Source organism: Nomascus leucogenys, chromosome X (genome assembly GCF_006542625.1).
Source record: "Nomascus leucogenys isolate Asia chromosome X, Asia_NLE_v1, whole genome shotgun sequence".
In the NCBI taxonomy this organism is placed as follows: domain Eukaryota; kingdom Metazoa; phylum Chordata; class Mammalia; order Primates; family Hylobatidae; genus Nomascus; species Nomascus leucogenys.
In genome coordinates this window covers 93,522,689-93,540,949 of record NC_044406.1, presented here as the reverse complement: position 1 = coordinate 93,540,949, position 18,261 = coordinate 93,522,689, and the positions used below count along the sequence as shown (strand labels likewise).

Genomic DNA, 18,261 nt, shown 5'->3' with positions numbered 1-18,261 from the left:
TTTTGAGAATGTTAGTGAATGTGACATTTTGATATTGCTTGTATTTTATACCACAACATAATTCATCAGTCCTTCTAATTTATTACTAATTAGACAAGAGACATTGAAATTGTTTAGAAAAGAAATATACATCTTTGTGTGTGTATGCATATGTGTGTGTGTGGTTTTTCTTTTACCAATAATTCGACGATTAAAATAATCAGGCAACATTCGTTCACATACAGCAACCAGAAGCCAAAAAGCTTCTTCCTCTTTTGCATATAGAAGCAGCACTGAAGTCAAAATATTCATTGCCTAAAATTCATAGAAAACAGTATTAAAAAGCAAATATTGGTCAGGTAGTAATTACACTTCTTCAAACATAATAGTTTTTGACAGCAACAAGAACAACTGAGAGTAATAATAGTGTAATAACAGTGGAAACATGAGATCTCTGAGCCAGTCCAAGGCAAAACAAGATGAAGTCAGGCTAACATTTGATAATCAGTTATTTTATAAGGTAACATTCAAGAAAAGTTAAGCAGTAATATAATAAATACAGAACATAATAAGCAAAACCTCTCTAATTTCGAAGAGTGAAAAACCTTAATTATCACTAATCTGAAAAAAGCCTACATAATTTTCAAAGACATACTAAAATGAAAGAAAACGAACTTCATCTGTATTTCCAACTACCTATAAAGAAATAGCCCTCAGATATGAATCATCCTCAATTTTGTCCAAAACTGAACATCTTCTTTCCCCTATCAAGTAGGATTCTTCTTATCTATCCTAGTTTTCATTATGCTGAAAATCCTCTATCTGCTGCATCTGTTTCGTATCCTAGAGTTTCTTCTTATAAAACGTCTTTCGGATTTGCTTTTTCCCTCCCATTCCCACTACCACTCTAACTTGCTGCTGCTTCTTACCTATCTTGCATACAAATGTCAGATCATTACTTTTATATACATTGCCACATCCCTTATTATAAAGTAATAAATCCTTAATGGATATAATTTGGAGAGAATGGAAAAGTATGAATGAGAAAATAAAACCTCTTGTATCCTACGTACCCAGAAATAAACTGTTAACAAGTTGATAAATTCTTCTGCAGTTTTTTCTTCCTTTTTCTCCTAAAATTTGTATCACACTGTGTACTAAATCTTTATTTTTTTGCTTAGCACTATATAGTAATATTCAATGCCACTAAATATTCTTCTAAAACAGTATTTTTAATGACTAAAAAAGCTAAGGTGGATATAATATAAATTATTTAACCATTCTACTATTGTTGGACATTTAGTTTAATTCCAATTTTTTACTATTACATATAATGCTGCAATGGTTATCTTTTTTATATAAATTTTCATCCAACTATACTTTTTTCTCAGGACAGATACCTAGAAATGAAATTGTTTGGTCACATGGTATTTTTAAAAGACTTCATATTATTGCCAAATTAAATTCCTGAAAGAAAACACCAATTTATATTTCTGACCAATAGTGTTTAAATGTTTATTTCACTGCATCTTTGCCAATATTGTGAATCATAATAAGTATAATCATCTTTATTGATTTGACAGTGAAAAATGGTATCTCATTGTTTTAATTTTAATTTCTTTGAGGTTGAACCTTCTTTTTCAGACTTTAACATCAACCTGTATTTTCTCTTCGGTGATTAATCCTTTCATGTCCATTGCTCATTTTTATACTTTCATACCTTTCATATGGATTTGTATATTAACTATGTCAATTTCTTGCCAAATCTAGTACACTGTTTGATGTCAAGCTTAGTTTTTACTGAATCATTTTCCCATGCAAGAAGCCATACTGGGAGGGGATGTAGTAAAAATGGCAGAGTAAGAACTTCTAAAAATGCTCTCCTCTATAAAAGCAACAGGAACACTGACTAAAGTCATCAGAATCAACTTTAGAACTCTGGAAATTAACCAATAGCTTACAGCAATTCAGGTAGCATTTATTTAATAAAATGGCTGAATCTCAGTAAAACCAGTAAGCTCTGTGGCATTTTAAATTGCCCTATTCCCACCCCCCTCCCCAGTTTCACAGTAGCCTTAAAAACCAACATCTAGGCCGGGTGCGGTGGCTCATGCCTGTAATCCTAGCACTTTGGGAGGCTGAAGTGGGCGGATCACTTGAGGTCAGGAGTTCTTAACCAGCCTGGCCGAAATGGTGAAACCCTGTATCTACTAAAAATACACACACAAAAAAATAGCAGGGCGTGGTGGTGCACACCTGTAATCCCAGCTACTCGTGAGGCTGAGACAGGAGAATTGCTTGAACCCGGGAGGTGGAGGTTGCAGTGAGCCAAGATCATGCCACTGCACTTCAGCCTGGGCAACAGAGCGAGACTCTATCATTAAAAAAAAAAAAAAGAGAGAGAGAGAAAAAAAAAGAAAGAAACAAACATCTAGCAATTACAGTGGAAACCAGTACCTAGTAGCTACTGAATGGAACAGAATGGGGTTGGAACTCCAGCAAAGCCCCATTCCCAAATAACTGTTGTTATTTGACTTGTCTAGTGGTTCCCTGGAAGACTCCTCTCACAAGGCTGTCTTTATTTGACTTGACACAGAGCTCCTTTGGTGTAAACAGCCTTTTCCCCAGTGGTGTTTGTTGAAAACAATCAGAGGCAGTTGTTGAACATGTGGCTATCCAAGGCAGTGGATAGCATTTGGGCCAAACAATATGCTAACAAAGTGTTAAAAGAAAAGTGGGGGCTTTGAAAAACTGTGACATATTCCTGGGAACCCAGAAGCCCAACTACACGCATATGGCTTTATGTATACTCACAGCTGTATGTATGCTTAGGAAAGAACAGAAAGGACCTAAGCTCTTATCTCCAGCTTATCTTCCAGCTTTGTGTGAGCAGAAAGTGATAAAGACTAGAAATAGAGAAAAATTAACAAAAGCAAAAGCTGGTTCTTTGAAAAGATTAAAAAAGACAAAAAAGATAAAAAACATAGAAATATCTTTAGGTAGCCTAACTAAAAAAATTGTCAAAAAAAAAAAAAAAAGCAAGAACGAGATAGTGCGAGTGAGAGATCAAGAGTGCGAAAGTGAGAGTGTCCAAGAGCAAGAGTGTGAGTGAGAAGGGGGACTCAAATTATTATAGTCAGGAAATACAGAACTACCAACCTTATAGAAGTAAAAAAGATTATAAGTGATTATGATGAAAAATTATATGCCAACAAATTAGATAATCTAGATAAAATGGACAAATTTCTAAAAAAAAAAAACACAAACTACTGAAACTAAAATGGGAAAAGTGAAATAGACCTATAATAAATAAAGAGATTGACTTAGTAACGAAAAAACTTTCCACAAAGCAAACTCTAAGAGCAGATGGCTTCACTGGCAAATTCTACCAAACATTTAGAGAATAATTACCACCAATTCTTCATAAACTCTTCAAAAAATAGGAGAGGAGGAAACACTATCCAACTTATTCTAAGAAACCTAAACACCCAAACTAGACGAAGATATCACAAGAAAACTATATGTGAATATATCTTACAAATATAAACATAAAAATCCTCAACAACATGCTAGCAAACTGAACTTAAGAACACATAAAAAGGATCCCAAAAGGCCAAGTGGGATTTATTCTGGGAATACAAAAGTGATTCAACATATAACAATCCATCAATGTTTATATATATATATATATGGAAAAAATCACATGATCATCTCAATTGACACAGAAAAATCATTTGACAAAATCAATACTCTTTCATGATAAAAACACTCAACAAACTAGCAATATAAGAGAACTTCTGCAACCTGATAAAGATGATCTACAAAAAACCCACAGTTAACATTATACTTTACAGTGAAAGACTGATTACTCCCCTTAAGATACATAACAAGACAGGGACATGCATTCTTACCACTTCTATTCAACATTGTACTGAAGGTTCTAGCCAGGTCAATTAGGCAAGAATAAGGGAAAAAAAGACATCCATACTGGAATAGGGGAAGTAAAAGTAACACTATTCAGATGCCATGATTTTGTATATAGAAAATCCTAATGAATCCACAAAAAAATCTACTAGAACTAATAAATAAGCTCAGCAAACTTACAAGACACAAGATCAGCTATCAGTTGTATTTCTATATGCTGGCAACAAACAATCAAAACATGAAATCAAGAAAACAATTTACTATAACAACAAAAAATTAAAATACTTAGAAATAAAATTAACAAAGGAAGTACAAGCCTTGAACACTGAAAACTATAAAACATGTTTGGATGAGACAAATTAAAGAACGATTAAATAAATGAAAAGGAAAGACATCTTGTGTTTATGGGTTGGAAGAGTTAATATTGTTAATATGAAATACTCCTGAAATTGATCTACAGATTCAATATGATGACTATCAAAATCCCAGCTGCCTTTTTTTTCTTGTTTGCAGAGATTGACAAGTTGATCGTAAAATTTGTATGGAAATACAAGGAACTAAAAGAGCCAAAACAATCTTAGAAAAGAACAAAGTTAAAGAACTCACACTTCCTGATTGCAAAACTTACTACACAGATGCAGTAATCAAGACAATGTGGCACTGGTATAAGGGTAGAAGTATAAATCAATGGAATAGAATTGAGAGTCCAGAAATAAACTCTAACATTTATGGTCAACTGATTTTCAACAAGAGTGCCAAGGCACCACTTCACGCTCACTGGAATGGCTGCAATCAAAAAGAAAGACAATTAAGAAGTGTTGTCAAGGATGTGCAGAAATTAGAATCCTTGTACATAGAATGAAGGGGAGATTTGGTAAAAAAATAAAATAAAATAAAGACAAAGAAAAAATAGAACCCTCATACATTGCTGGAGGGAATATAAAATGGTGCAGTCTCTTTGGAAAATAGTTTGACAGTGCACCAAAATGTTAAACAGACAGTTATCATATAACCCAGAAATTTCACTTCAAGGTATTTACCCACAAGAATAAAAAACAATGTCCATACAAAAACTTGTACATGAATATTCATAGCAGCATTATTCACAACAGCCGAAACAAGAAAACATCTCAAATAACTATCAACATTGAATAAACAAAATGTGGTATATAGCCATATAATGGAATATTATTAAATCATAAGAAAGAAGTCCTGAGAAGTCCTGATACATGCTACAACATGGATGAACTTTGAAAATGATATGCTAAGTAAAAGAAGGCAGGCACAAAAGATCACATATTATATCACTCAATTTATATAAAATGTGCACAATAGGCATATTCATAGAGCTAGAAAGTAGATTAGTGATTGCTTGAGTTGGTGGTAGGAGAAATGGGGAGTAACTGCTAATGGATATAGGGCTTCTTTTTAGGGTGATGAAAATGTTCTGGAATTAGATAATGGTGAAGGTTTGCACAACTTTGTGAATATATGAGAGACCACTAAAGGGGTGATGTTTGTGGTAAATCAATTATATATCAACATTAGATAGATAGATGGAGACAGATGATAGATAAGATTAGATAGACAGAATAGATAGATAGATGATAGATAGATAGATAGATAGATAGATAGATAGATAGATAGACAGACAGATAGAGCAAGCTAACCAGCCATGTGTCTCACGTGGGTTTTTGATCAAAACCAACAAAATCTGTTTACCATATTAAGTTTAAACTCTTTTCCCAGGCTTTAAAGATTCTTCATGATCTTGTCCCATACAAATTTACTTTTTTATTCCAATGTGAACCTAGCCAATCTTATCTCCCAAGGCAGGCTTATTCTCACCTGAATGGTATCACTCATACTTTAACCCCAAATAACTTTCCTCCTGCCCTCCATGTTTCTAACTTTGCTCTCATCTTTTAGAAGTCAATATTAAGTGCTGCCTATTTTGAAGCTATCTCTAAACTACTGCTTATAGACAATATCACAGGGTCTGTGAGTATAAGCTCTTTGAGAAAAGAAGCATTATGCTTCTTTTGTACCTTTCAGAGATCCTAAAATATGCTAAAAATCCTTGCCATTTAGATGTTCCATTCACTTAAACAGTTTTTTTTTTAAATATCTCTATTGACAAGTTAACTGGATAGGTAGTATTGACATGTAACAATTACAGGTATTCAACCCATTATAAATAAATGTATGGCGCAGAGTGCTACCTATCCATGACATTCCAGTCTCCTCTTCTTCCATAGTAGCTGCACATGTCTGCTCAGCCACACTATACTCCACAGACTTCCTTGTGAATAGGTGTATCCACGTGACTAAGATCATCCAATAGAATGTGCGTGAAGTGATATTTGCCCCTTTCAAGCCTAGCCCATAAAATCTTTTACAGTTGTTTCTCCATGCTGTTTCCCTGTTCCTGTGAGTGCTAACGGTGATGAAAGTGTACTCGGGAAGCTTTGTTTTGAAAATGACAGTCTGCTGTCAGCCTACAGTCTAAGTTCCTGAATAATCTCATGGAGAAGAGCTGCCTACTGACCTGAAGAGTCAATCTCCTTTGTTTATTCCTTCAAGAAATAAAATTATACTGTTTCATCTATTATCTGTGTTTCTGTTAGCAGTCTAGCCTATCCTAATTGATTGTGTGCTCATAAATAATTCTTTTCCAATGATTCCTCCACTGCCTATAAAATAAAATTCAAACTCCAGCTCTATCCCAATCTACCTTATTGATTTTTTTTTCTCCAACTACTTCACTTCATCCACCCTATGTTTCTACCAAACTAAACAAACACGGTCCTATATATACTTTACGTTTACCTCTACCTGTGTTCGGTTACATGGATTCCATCATCTGGCATGTTCTTTTCATTCCATTTCCATATGTCCAAAATTCACCAATTTTTAAGACTTGCAAATGCTACCTTTTCCACGAAGCCTTCTCTGACTCCTCCAGATGGAAAATAGTTTCTCCTTATTATAAATCATGACAGGACTTTATATTTCTCTAACAGTTTTTCTCACTTGATTTTTGTTTCTTAATGAATATGCTTTAACGTCTCCTGGTCTACATACTTTTAAGGGAGGACCCTTATCTGATACATCTTTACATAGCCTTAAGTACCTAGCAGAGTATCTTTTATAGAGCAGAAGTTCAATAAACATTTGTTAAGTGAAAAAGAAAAATAATGAAATATCAATTCTCCTAAGTATTCCCACCACCATCCTACTTACATTAATACTATCCTCTATCTATCTCACCCCCATCTCTTTCCTTATAATCACCACTTCCAAATTAGTGGAATTGGATTTTATGTGATTTTATTTGGAACATACACACAGTTGGGCTCATAGTTAAGTCATACCTGGCAGTATCCAATTTTGGGATTCCTGTATGCATAAGCAGTGAGTACCCTTCTCAGAGCAGATATGCCAGTGTCACTCTGAAAGGCTGGGTGCTCAGGAAGAGAGCGACGTAAATCACGTTCAATTTCTTCAGTAGCCAAGTTGCAGGTCCCTAAGGACTGCTCAACCACTTCAGCGTAATAGCCAGGATTAGTAGCCATGTCATTAACAGCACCTGTGAAGATTATTACATTAACATACAACAGAAGAGGGATATAATGAAGCTACTATTTCCATATATACATAAAGAATTGGATTTCATTACCTTGATATTTAGCCTTATGCTTAAGTGATTTCTGAGCACAAACAGAAAATAGCTTTACACTAGAATCTATGTCAAGCTACTAATTTTATCCAACAGAATACCATTTTCATGTGCTTTTTCCCCCTTAACTGACTGTTGACACTAGAGATAAAGATTCCCCCACTATACATATCTTGCCTAATAAACTAATCTGCTCAGATGCTGGATGTGTGGATAGATAGGTAAGGTATAGATAACTACTTACCTTTCTTTCTTTGACTAGTCTGAACTCAAGATGAGTAAGACTTTGTACTAACCATCTTTGTAATTCTTTTGCTTTAGCTTAGGGCATAACTCCTAGAAAGGCATAGTTAATGTCTATTAAATAAATAAAATGAATAAATGTAATACCTGAAAAAAGCATCCAGAGTTCTCCTCTTAAGGTTTCTGGAATCCCTCTTACAACAAGATCTCGAGTCTTTTTGGTTCGAAACATACTAACACCACGCCCACATTCTGCAAACAGTATTTTCCATGACTGTTCCTTCATTTTTTCTTTCAACTGTAATGACAGAAAAATCAAAACAACTAAATCTAGTGAGAAATTAACTTCTGTAAAATAACTTTCCCACTCTCTTTACCTTGAAACAACATCTATAAAAATTAAGAACATAGAAAACCAATATCAGTATTCACCCAGGGGTGAAACACTGAATCCTTGTCATCATGAAAATCTTTTAAACTCATGTGAGCATAGCAGCTTAATTTACTGTTTTAATTCTTAGCTAAACTCATATAAAAATGGTAAAAGTGTTATACTTGGGAGGCAAAGCTTTAAACCATCATTCTCCCCTAATCACGTCTATGTCAGGATTAGAAATCCATGCAAATAAAACCCAATGTCAATAAATATGTACAACTATTATGTATCTGTAAAAATCCCCAATGTTCAACTTTTATCTTTTATCTTCATTCCTGATAATAGTCCTTGTGTATAGCGGAACTAAATAAGTTACACAGTAGTACCTGCTGGAAAACTTTTCAAGTCCCAAAAGAATTTTCAGTTGTGGTACCTTCTAGTCTGCTTTTAAGATTTTTACTTTTCACCAAATGTTTCAGCCCATAGGTTTAAATATTTTGTTTTCCTACCATTTTAGAATTAAGAGTCTCCAAATTCTGAGGGTGAAATACTGTCATTAAGGCTTCAGTGTTCACAGTTTTACTGCATTCCCTCTGACTTGTCAAAGATTGCACCTCAAAATTATCAGATGGCTCTGTAGACTCAGAACTAATAGCAAGCTGAAAAAGAAAGAATGTAATTGTCCCAGATGCATGCTTAAGTTTCTACAAGAAAAAAAGTTCTAACGTTTACTGTCATTTAAAAGCCACAATCTATATACATAACAAATATTAAAGCAATATCTCAGAGACATACCTATCAAAATTAGATATGTCAACAACCTGACTTCTAGAATGGCAAGCTCAGAACCTCTGTGAACACACTCCCCAACAAAAGCAACAAAATAGTGGCAAAACATTCAAAATAAACCATTTCAGAACACTGGAATTAACCAAAGGCATGCAATAAACTGAAAAGCATCTATTCGAGAAAAACTAATGAGCCTGAATAAGACCAGAAGAGTCTGTGGGGCTTTTAACTCTAACCACCTGCCCAAGCTCAGAAATGAAAGCCAGCAGTATGGCAGCCAGTGGATCTTCTGGAGTTTCATTAAAAGCCCTATCCTTAGGGCATAGACAATATTTGACCAAACTTGCAACTCCCTGGAAAATCTCTATTCCCAGGGTGTTGTTATCATTTGATTTTATTCACAGCTCAGCTTGGTGAAAAAACTCTGTTCCCAGGGTATTATAGAAAACAATAGCAATTGGTTGGTAACAACCTAGTGTCCAAGGCTGTGATTCCAGCTAGAGCAAACAAGAGCCTGGCTAAAGATTTAAAAGGAAGACCTGAAAAACCAGATGATGATACAGAACTTTGAAGGGCTGCAACATATTCTTGGGGATCTAGAAGAATGAATACATGTACAGGGCTGTGAACATGCCTAGGAAAGAAATGGGACAGAAGAAGGCCCCAGTCACTCAACTCTGGCTATCTTTGACAGCAGGGAATAAAAGCTAAAGCTGAGTGAAAATTGCCTGAAGTTTGACGTATACCTTCACACAGATATCCTTGAGAAAAAGGTGGAATATTTGATAGCATAAGGCATTTAAGGAAATCTAACCCATCACTGAATAACCACTAAATTACACTGATTCAGGGGGTGATCCAAGGAAGTCAGGCTTAAAAATAGAAACAAGAACTTACAAAAGCAACCAATAGAAAGTGTCTTGAGGGGGTCCACTTGTTGGATTTTGTAAATAAAGACTGTAAAGTAGCTATTATAAATATATTCAAAGAATTAAAGAAAACTATGTTTAAAAAAATAAAAGACCCATTAAAAAGTGGGCAAAAGATCTAAATAGATACCTAACCAAGGAAGATATAAATAGCAAATAATCATATGAAAGAGGTTCAACATCAGATGTCACTGGGTAATTGCAAATTAAAACAACATTACACACCTATTAAAACCCAAAACATTGAAAATACCAATTGCTTATGAGGATGTGTTGATACAGGCATGCAATGTTACATAAGCACAAATACATAAACTATACCCCTATGTTTCTTGCAGCACTACTCAAAATAGCCAAGATATGAAATCAACCTAAATGTCCACCAACAGATGGATGGATACAGAGAATGTGATAAATTTTTACAATGGAATACTATTCAGCCCAAAAAAGAATGAAACATTTTCATTTGCAGCAACATGGATGAACATGGAGAACATTATGTTAAGTGAAATAAGTCAGGCACAGAAAGATAAATACCATATGTTCTCACTCATATGAAGGAGGTAAAAAGTTGAGCTCATAAAAGTATAGAGTGGAATGATGGTTATTAGAGGACAGAAAGTATGGGGTGGGAGGGTTGTACCATTTTACATTCCCAACAGCAATATATGAGAGTTTCAATTCTTCACATTCTCCTCAACAGTATTATCTGTCTTTTTAATTATAGCCACCCTAGTGGGTATGAAATGGTATCTCATTATGCTTTTGATTTGCGTTTCTCTATTGACTAATGATACGAAAAATCTTTTAATGTGCTTATTGGCCATTTCTTTATTTTCTTTGGAGAAAAGTCTATTCAAATCCTTTAACCATTTTTAAAATTGGGTTGTTTGCCTTTTATTACTTAGTTGTAAGAGTTCTTCATACATTCTAGATAGCAGTCCCTTACCAGACATATAATTGGCAAATATTTCCTCCATTCTGTGGGTTGTCTTTTCACTTTCTTGATGATATCATTTGTAGCACAAAAGTTTTTAATTTTGATGTAATCCAATTTACTTATTTTTTCTTCAGGGTCACATGCTTTTGTTGTCATATCTATAAAAAATTGCCTAATTCAAGATCATGAAGATTAACTCCTATGTGTTCTCTGAGAGTTTCATAGTTTCAGCTCTTACATTTTGGTCTTTGATCCATTTTAAGTTAATTTTTGTGTATGTTTTAAGAAAAGAGTAAAACATCTTTTTGGAGGTGGGGAGTATGTTGCTGTCCATTGTTTCAGCATCATTTGTTGAAAATAGTTCTCTCCCCCATTGAGTTAGCTTGGCTTTCTTGTTGAAAATTAACTGACCATAAATGTAAGAATGTATTTCTAGAGTCTCAACTATATTACATTGATCTACATGTCTCCCCTTATGCCAGTATCACAATGTCTTGTTTACTATAGCTGTATAATAAGTTTTGAAATTGGAAAGCATGAGTCTTCCAACTTTGTTTTTCCTGGTCAATACTGTTTTAGTTACTCTGAGTCTTTTGTATTTCCACATAAAATTTTATGAACTCCAAAGTTTTACTTTTTTTTTTTTTTTTTTTTTTTGAGACGGAGTCTCGCTCTGTCACCCAGGCTGGATGGAGTGCAGTGGCGCAATCTCGGCTCACTGCAAGCTCCGCCTCCCGGGTTCACGCCATTCTCCTGCCTCAGCCTCTCCGAGTAGCTGGGACTACAGGCGCCCGCCACCACGCCCGGCTAATTTCTTTTTGTATTTTTAGTAGAGGCGGGGTTTCACCGTGGTCTCGATCTAAGTTTTACTTTTAAAATATATCAGTTACCCAGCTTCTATGGATTATAACTACACCAGCTATTGCAAGTTATTACTAGGAGTGCTAAAAAAAAAAAAGACTCACTAAGTTCATCCCTTAAACTTTAGTAAACCTTAGTAGCTCAAGTAAGATAAAGAATGCCCATGACTGAGGCAGAGGAAAAGTAGCAGCTTAGGGTGGATCAATCCAGTGGTATTTTAGTTTGAAATCCAAGAAGCCAGTACAAGCCCTGGCAGGGCTGGGCATTAAGATTGGCTCTGAGTCCCCACCCAAATCTCACCTTGAATTGTAATAATCCCCAGGTGTCAAGTGTGGGACCAGATGGAGACAACTGAATCATGGGGACGGTCTACCTCATGCTGTTCTCATGATAGTGAGTTCTCAAGAGATCTGACGGTTTTATAAGGGGCTTCCCCCTTCGCTCAGTACTCATTCTCTCTCCTTCCACCCTGTGAAGAGGTGCCCTCTGCCATGATAGTAAGTTTCCTGAGGCCTTCCCAGCCATGTGGAATTGTGAGTCAATTAAACCTCTTTGCTTTATTACCTAGTCTTGGGTATTTCTTCATACCAGTGTGAGAATGGACTAATATAGTAAATTGGTACCAGGTAGTGGGGTGCTGCTCTAAAGATACCCAAAAATGTGGAAGCAATTTTGGAACTGGGTAACAGGCAGAGGTTGGAACAGTTTGGAGGGCTCAAAAGAAGACAGAAAGATGTGGGAAAGTTTGGAAATTCCTATAGACTTGTTGAATGGCTTTGACCAAAATGCTGATAGTAATATGGACAATGGACTTCCTATAGACTTGTTGAATGGCTTTGACCATAATGCTGATAGTAATATGGACAATGGACTTCCTATAGACTTGTTGAATGGCTTTGACCATAATGCTGATAGTAATATGGACAATGAAGTCCAGGTTGAGGTGGTCTCAGATGGAGATGAGGAACTTCTTGGGAAATGGAGCTTTAGCAAAGAGACTGGTGGCATTTTGCTCCTGCCCTAGAGATCTGTGGAACTTTGAACTTGAGAGAGATGATTTAGGATATCTGGTGGAGGAAATTTCTAAACAGCAAAGTGTTCAAGAGGAAGCAGAGCAAAAAATTTGGAAAATCTGCAGCCTGATGATGTGATGGAAAAGAAAAACTCATTTTCTGGGGAGAAATTCAAGCTGACCACAGAAATTTGTGTAAGCAACAGGAGCCGAATGTTAATCACCAAATTTGGATGTCTCCAGGGCATGTCAGGGATCTTCACGTCAGCCCCTCCCATCACAGGCCTGGAAGCCTAGGAGGGAAAAATGATTTCATGAGCCTGGCCCAGGGCCCCCCTACTCTATGCAGCCTCAGGACATGGTCCCCTGCATCCCAGCTGCTTCAGCTCCAGCTGTGGCTAAAAGATGCCAAGGTTCAGTTCGGGCCATTGCTTCAGAGGGTGCAAACCCCAAGCCTTAGTGGCTTACACGTGGTGTTGGGCTACAGATGCACAGAAGTCACAGGTGCACAGAAGTCAAGTACTGAGGTTTGGAAACCTTTGCCTAAATTTCGGAGGATGTATGGAAATGCCTGAATGTCCAGGCAGAAGTTTGCTGCAGGGGTGGAGTCCTCATGGGGGAACCTCTGCTAGAGCAGTATGGAAGGAAAATGTGGGGTCGGAGCCCCCACATAGAGTCCCCATTGGAGCATTGCCTAGTGGAGCTATGAGAAGAGGGCCACCATCCTTCGGACCCCAGAATGGTAGATCCACTGACAGCTTGCACCTTGCACTTGGAAAAGCTGCAGGCATTCAACATTAGCCTGTGAAAGCAGCCAGGAGGGGGGCTGTACCCTGCAAAGCTATAGGGGTGGAACTGCCCAAGGCTGTGGCAGCCCACCTCTCACATCAGTGTGACCTGGATATGAGACATGGAGTCAAAGGAGACCATTTCAGGGCTTTATGATTTGGCTGCCCCGCTGGATTTCAGACTTGTATGGGGCCTGTAGCCCCTTTGTTTTGGCCAATTTCTCCCATTTGGAATGGTGTATTTACCCAATGCCTGTACCCCCATTGTCTCTAGGAAGTAACTAACCTGCTTTTGATTTTACAGGCTTATAGGCAGATGGGACTTGCTTCATCTCAGATGAGCCTTTGGACCCAGACTTTGGGTTAATGCTGGAATGAGTTAAGACTTTAGGAGGCTGTTGGGAGGGCATGACTGTGTTTTGAAATGTGAGGACATGAGATTTGGGAGGGGCCAGGGGTGGAATGATATGGTTTGGCTCTGTGTCACCACCCAAATCTCACCTTGAATTGTAATAATCCCCACATGTCAAGGGCAGGACTAGGTGGAGATAATTGAACCATGGGCAGTTTCTCCCATGCTGTTCTCATGATAGTGAGTGAGTTCTCATGAGATCTGATGGTTTTATAAGGGGCTTCCCCCTTCACTCAGCACTCATTTTCTCTCCTGCCACCTGTGAAGAGGTGCCTTCCACCATGACTGTAAGTTTCCTGAGGCCTTCCCAGCCACGCAGAGCTGTGAGTCAATTAAACCTCTTTTCTTTATAAATTACCCAGTCTCGGGTATTTCATCATAGCAGCGTGAGAACAGATGAATATAGATAGAATTCAAGGAAAGTTAAGGAGGAATATTCAAATCAATGTGTAAATAAAAGGGTAAGGTAGAAGAAGCCAATAAAGGAAAAATTAATGATTAGAGAGTATAGGTCTCAAGTTGCAACAATTCCCTTTTTTTAAAAAAAATGCTTATTTTGACAAGTCGCATACTTGACAACTTAATATTAAGTTTAGCTGTTTGAACGAGGAGTTACATTTTTGCAAATACAGGTTGGAAAATTCACGGTTGTAGTCTGAATCTCAAGCACAGCACACTCCTTTAATTTCAATGGCTGAATCATCAGTTTATCTATTGTTCTAAACTACAGGAAAAGTATCCCAGAGAGAAAAAAATAACCTCTTAAGCAATGAAACCCTAAACATAAATTTATAAGAGTGATGACAAGTATGTCAGTTCTATCCATTATTACCTCTTAAGTATTCATAGTCACGTTAAAACCTTCACCTTCATCAGCAGGCAGTGGTGGTTAGAAAATTTAAAAAAATGACAAAAGAAATAAAATAAAAAACATGTACCTTCAAAGATGGTAGTTTAATATTTAAAATTTTGAAGAGTATAATAAAGTAGGTTATTCAAGGAACTAAACTTAAATTTTTTGAACATTTTTGCTCTGGCTCTTTTGAATGGAAAGTTTTACCATGGTGTTTTATGTATATACTTGGATATATATCTACATTTCTCTCCATTTATTTGGGTGTTCACACTTATGGCAAATAAACTTGGCACTCATCAGACTTTTAGTGCCTGAGCAAAATCCAATCACATCTAGAAAGCAACATAGATTGTTAACTCTATAGCAGGTATTCTTAATCTGTTTCATTTTTATTATCTGACATTGATTTTACAATTATCATATCGCTGTACAAGTGAAGGAAAGACAAAGCAAAGATGAACATTTCTTTATGTGTAAATTTCTATAAAATACTATACATAAATTAGAATACTTCATAAACTCAGTATAATAAATGGTGGTTTGGGGGCCAGAGTTGACCTGTAAAACCAATAATTAAAACAAAAAAAATATGAACAAATGCTTTTCTCAAATATCAGAAGCTTATCTTAAATAGGATCCTGTTTATAGTCCACAATTTAAAGGGTGTGAATTTCATTTTTAATAGTTTCTGGTTTCCCAACTTAGAAATACATCTACCCCCACAGCTAAAAATCATTTTCCAAATTTATATTATAGTCATAGGAAGCACTTTATTCTTATCAAGGCAAGGAAAAATCAGTTATGTTGGTTAAACTACTATTTTGATCTACATTATCATGTAGGAAACTCATTACTTCTATTTAAAAACTTAGTAAGATAGTCCTGGTTATGAAACTACCTTATTAAGATAATAACTATATTACATATAGTTAGTAACTATCTTACTAACTATATGAAACAAGTTATGTTTACATTTTCTGTGATAATCTGTAGAAGATACTTATTTGCCTATCTAAAAACTTTAAGGCATGAACTCAATTACTACCTTTCTTAACATTCCATAGTTTCTACAATTCATTCATAATGTAGTTTAAAAGCATCAGGCAATGGATCTTCAGTAGTGCTTTCCATTCTTAGGCCACTTTGCTTAAAACTAACCTAAGAGGGCCTATTTTTCTTTCATTGAGTAGTTTTGAAAAATTACCTTATCTAGTAATAGTTCTTGATTATATGTGTCAATGAAAGTAAAAGATTCATGTATTTTTCCAAGCAATTTATTAGAATTTTACTAAATCTCTTTATATGCCCAGATTTTAGTATAACTTATTAAAATGTGGAACATTTAAATATATACCCATATAAAAACTTGGATAGAACTGGTACTCATGCATAATTTCAATTACTTCTGGTAGGATTTGTTCTTTGTATCATGTCTTTGACATTCTCACAGGAAAAATTTCCTAAAGTACTTCCTGTATTCATATTTAGACTTGTTGATTTAGACTCTTGGAGATTTAAATTAAAAAGTCTTGCTGTTTGTACAAAAGTCACCAGGTTTATTAAAATCATAGAATGCAATTTTCCTCTTCGTTTCAGTATAAGTGTAGTTATAAAATATAGCTATAATTTCTGTTACTTAGAAATCAAATGGAACTAGCTCTTGTTTAAAAAGCTTTCTCTTTACTAATTTTTTACGTGTACTATTATTAAAGCTAGATATATATATATAGATACTAAAATGGGTCAATATTCTTCATCATTGATAAGATAAAAATCTTAAGTGAAAACAGAATATTTGTACATATATTTATTAAAACCTCTAAAAATGAGCGAGAAACTAGAAAACTGTAGAATTCTGATGTATATTTGGAAAGATGGTAAACTCATTTTGAAACAAAATCCTTTCTTGACAACTGAGCATACTCAGCTACTAAAAGCACATGAAAGTTTTAAGGGGAACAGTTATAGCTCTCCAGGTTTTGGAAAAGCAAATTAATTAAAGGAAAAAGAAAGATATGTTGAGCTTTGAAGCTAACACATGGACTGAATGTGAAATAGAACAGAACAAGGAAAACATGATATAAGTAAGAATTTGGGAGCATTGGGAGAGAAAACTACTAAGGCTGGTCAGATTTTACTTGTATTCCCACATCAAACTAAGGAATATCCTGGGTACAGACTAAAAGAGAATGAGAGATAATAAAGTTGGGGCAAGGAAAACTCTTGATGGCCAATGCAGAAATTCTGTGTCTGGAATTGAGATGGAAAAAAAAATTTAATTATATGTTTTCATTGTGCTTTTTAATTATCAAAGGGAAAATTAGTTTTATCAATACTGCATTGTAATTGACTTAGCATATTATTTTCAAACTCTACTCTGGAGATAGCAGTAAAAGGCTCTATACTCCAATTCAAATAAAATAATATAGCCAATAAAGACACATTTAGTTTTTCTTTGAATTTTAATTAAAACACAAATAGCTATAATTTGATAAGTTTTATCAATCTATTAAAACTTGGGGGTTCCTGGACATTGTAAAAGAAAATTCATTTGAATTTGACCTGTGTGCATTTCCATGAGAGACATATTAAACATCAAAATCCTCCTTGTCCTCTCTAATATTTTACTAGTAAACAGATATACCACCATTTTGCTTTTGGCAGATTATGTAAATAAGGCTGACCTACAAGATATTAAATAAAAGATATTCAGACAGGTTTAAAATTGCTATCTCTTTGCAACAGTAAGAGGAGTCCTTTTTCGAGGCCTCACTGAATTCTCAAATATATTTTGACTTCTTAAAAACCAAACTATGTGAAAGTACAAGGTATATTTATATAGTATACAGCAAATAGAGTAAAAGAAAGATCAAATTATAATAATTTTATAACGTATGAGTTCCTAAAAATGAATAAAGTCCTTAATTCTGACTTCTGCTTTAGGATGTGAGTTAGACAATATAATTTCTTAGATTCTGTCTTTAAAAAAAAAACCCTGGGCATAAATAGGAAAGGTACTATAAATTCCTCTTGAAGAATGGACTACACTAAACAGACACCTTTTTTTTCCAAAGGATTTGATTGCTGTATAATTAATTACCTCTGTGCTAATATCATGATATTGAGTTGAAGCTGCTCCACATCTGAGCCTGAGTTTTGTTACCAGTTGTTCAAAGTCTTTAAGTTCATGGAAGCGAAAAGCTGTTTTTCCTTTGATGCTAATGATGACAGATTTGCTGGAATCATTTGTCTTATCTATAGCTAAGACCTAGGGGGTGAAAAACATAGAGGTAAATTAAATTTTCCTTTATTGTTGACACCTTCAAGTAAAATGTGTTTGGCTTACTCTTTTGTGGCCAAAAGTTTTGGTCTATAGTATGACTTATTAAGAAATATACTTTGGGTACTAGTTGCACCAATCATACAAGTAACCTCAGTGCGAGTTATTTCACTTCTCAAGAAAAAGGTCTAAC

At 35.3% G+C, this 18,261-nt stretch overlaps 1 protein-coding gene across 1 annotated transcript in view; it reads right to left on the bottom strand.

Moving 5' to 3' along the window:
- Positions 1 to 18,261, bottom strand: part of TBC1D8B (TBC1 domain family member 8B) — a 70,527-nt gene that overhangs the window by 30,455 nt on the left and 21,811 nt on the right. Inside the window, exons 7-11 of the mRNA XM_003262153.4 lie at positions 17,889 to 18,056; positions 8,711 to 8,860; positions 7,973 to 8,123; positions 7,278 to 7,492; positions 177 to 294 (exon numbers count right to left, since the gene is read on the bottom strand). Of these exons, the coding sequence (XP_003262201.1) occupies positions 177 to 294; positions 7,278 to 7,492; positions 7,973 to 8,123; positions 8,711 to 8,860; positions 17,889 to 18,056 (802 nt within the window). The remainder of the gene's footprint in view (positions 1 to 176; positions 295 to 7,277; positions 7,493 to 7,972; positions 8,124 to 8,710; positions 8,861 to 17,888; positions 18,057 to 18,261) is intronic.